Source organism: Colobus angolensis, unplaced genomic scaffold, assembly GCF_000951035.1.
Source record: "Colobus angolensis palliatus isolate OR3802 unplaced genomic scaffold, Cang.pa_1.0 Scaffold753, whole genome shotgun sequence".
In the NCBI taxonomy this organism is placed as follows: Eukaryota; Metazoa; Chordata; class Mammalia; order Primates; family Cercopithecidae; genus Colobus; species Colobus angolensis.
In genome coordinates, this window is record NW_012121299.1 from 41,239 (window position 1) to 42,532 (window position 1,294).

The window sequence follows — 1,294 nt, forward strand, 5'->3', positions numbered from 1 at the left end:
GGACACAAGCACAGTTCAGGCCTGATCATCCTATGTGTGCAAAGTAGAAGTGACCCCCACCCCCCAACACCCTGGGATCATGTGGAATCACTCACAGTATAAGGTGAAATGTCCAATTACTTCTTTAGGCTTATCACCTCGCTTTATGATTTGTATGGTGTAGGATCCTGTGTCCTTCCAGGTGACATTCTGAATCAGCAGGGATCCATTGGAATATACTGTTTCTCGTCCACTGTATGCAGGCCCAAACATAATTCCTTCAGTCTCCATTACATATCCCGTAATGTAATGGTGGACGTCCATTATTTGCCCTTTGTACCAGAGGTAGGCAGCAACATTCTGGGGCAAATTGTGGACAAGTAGAAGAACATTCTTCGCCTCAGAAACTTTGGTTGGCTGAGCTTCAATCATGACTTGGGCAGCGGTGGGCGGGTTCCAGAAGATTAAAAGTGATGCTAGGAGGTGGAGAGAGCATCAGTCAATATTGAGACCTATGTAATGGGGTGAAAAGATGGGGCCCTGGGTCCTGAGAGGATCTCTTCAGTCATCAGCCTTGAAAACACACACACACACTCACAAACACATACACCTTTTGTGTGTGTGTGTTTGTGAGTGTGTGTGTGTTTGTGTCCTACTGTCCTACTGGGTCAAGGTCAGCAGCACGACCCCCATTCCTTCAACACTTGTGACCTTGGCATTTTTCTGTTTGGAATCCTCTTCCACAGGGGTCTGCACAGCTCTCTCCACACTGCCTTCAGGTCCTGCTCGCATCAGGGCATCCTTAGATTTCTTTCCTGACACTTCCTTCGGAGACCTTGGGTCTTCCCTTTCTGACTTTCCGTGCTCTGCTCCCTCCAGAGCTCTTGTCAGCATCTGACCTCACATTCTAGATCTCTTTGCATGTCTGTCTTCCTCCCCATGACAGCATGAGCTCCACAAGGACAGGGACTTTTGATCTTGGTTGTACCCCAGTGCCTTGGAGAGGCTGTAGACTCCTGTAGATGTGAGAGTTCCCAGGGTCCTCCGTGCCCGGGGTATTTTTTTTTTTGTCTTTCTCCAATTGTTGAGGTTTTTTGCTGAGGACAGTGTTTCATGCCCTGCTTATATTTTCATTTTAAATGTCATCTGATAACAGTTATTATTATCATTTTTCAAAATGTGGTATCCAGTGATGATTAACCAGCAAAAAAGAACATTTGAGATTTTCCTGCTTCTTACCAATTCCAGTGCAATGTGATTTTCCTGTTTTGACCCCTGTCCCTCTCTGGTATAACCCTATCCAGGCTCCAAAAGA

General features: G+C 46.2%; 1 protein-coding gene across 2 annotated transcripts in view; it reads right to left on the reverse strand.

Moving 5' to 3' along the window:
- Nucleotides 1-1,294, reverse strand: part of LOC105501849 (putative pregnancy-specific beta-1-glycoprotein 7) — an 18,449-nt gene that overhangs the window by 16,340 nt on the left and 815 nt on the right. For both annotated transcript variants that reach the window (XM_011927947.1, XM_011927948.1), the window contains exon 2: nucleotides 96-455. In XM_011927947.1, coding sequence (XP_011783337.1) covers nucleotides 96-455 — 360 coding nt within the window. The remainder of the gene's footprint in view (nucleotides 1-95; nucleotides 456-1,294) is intronic.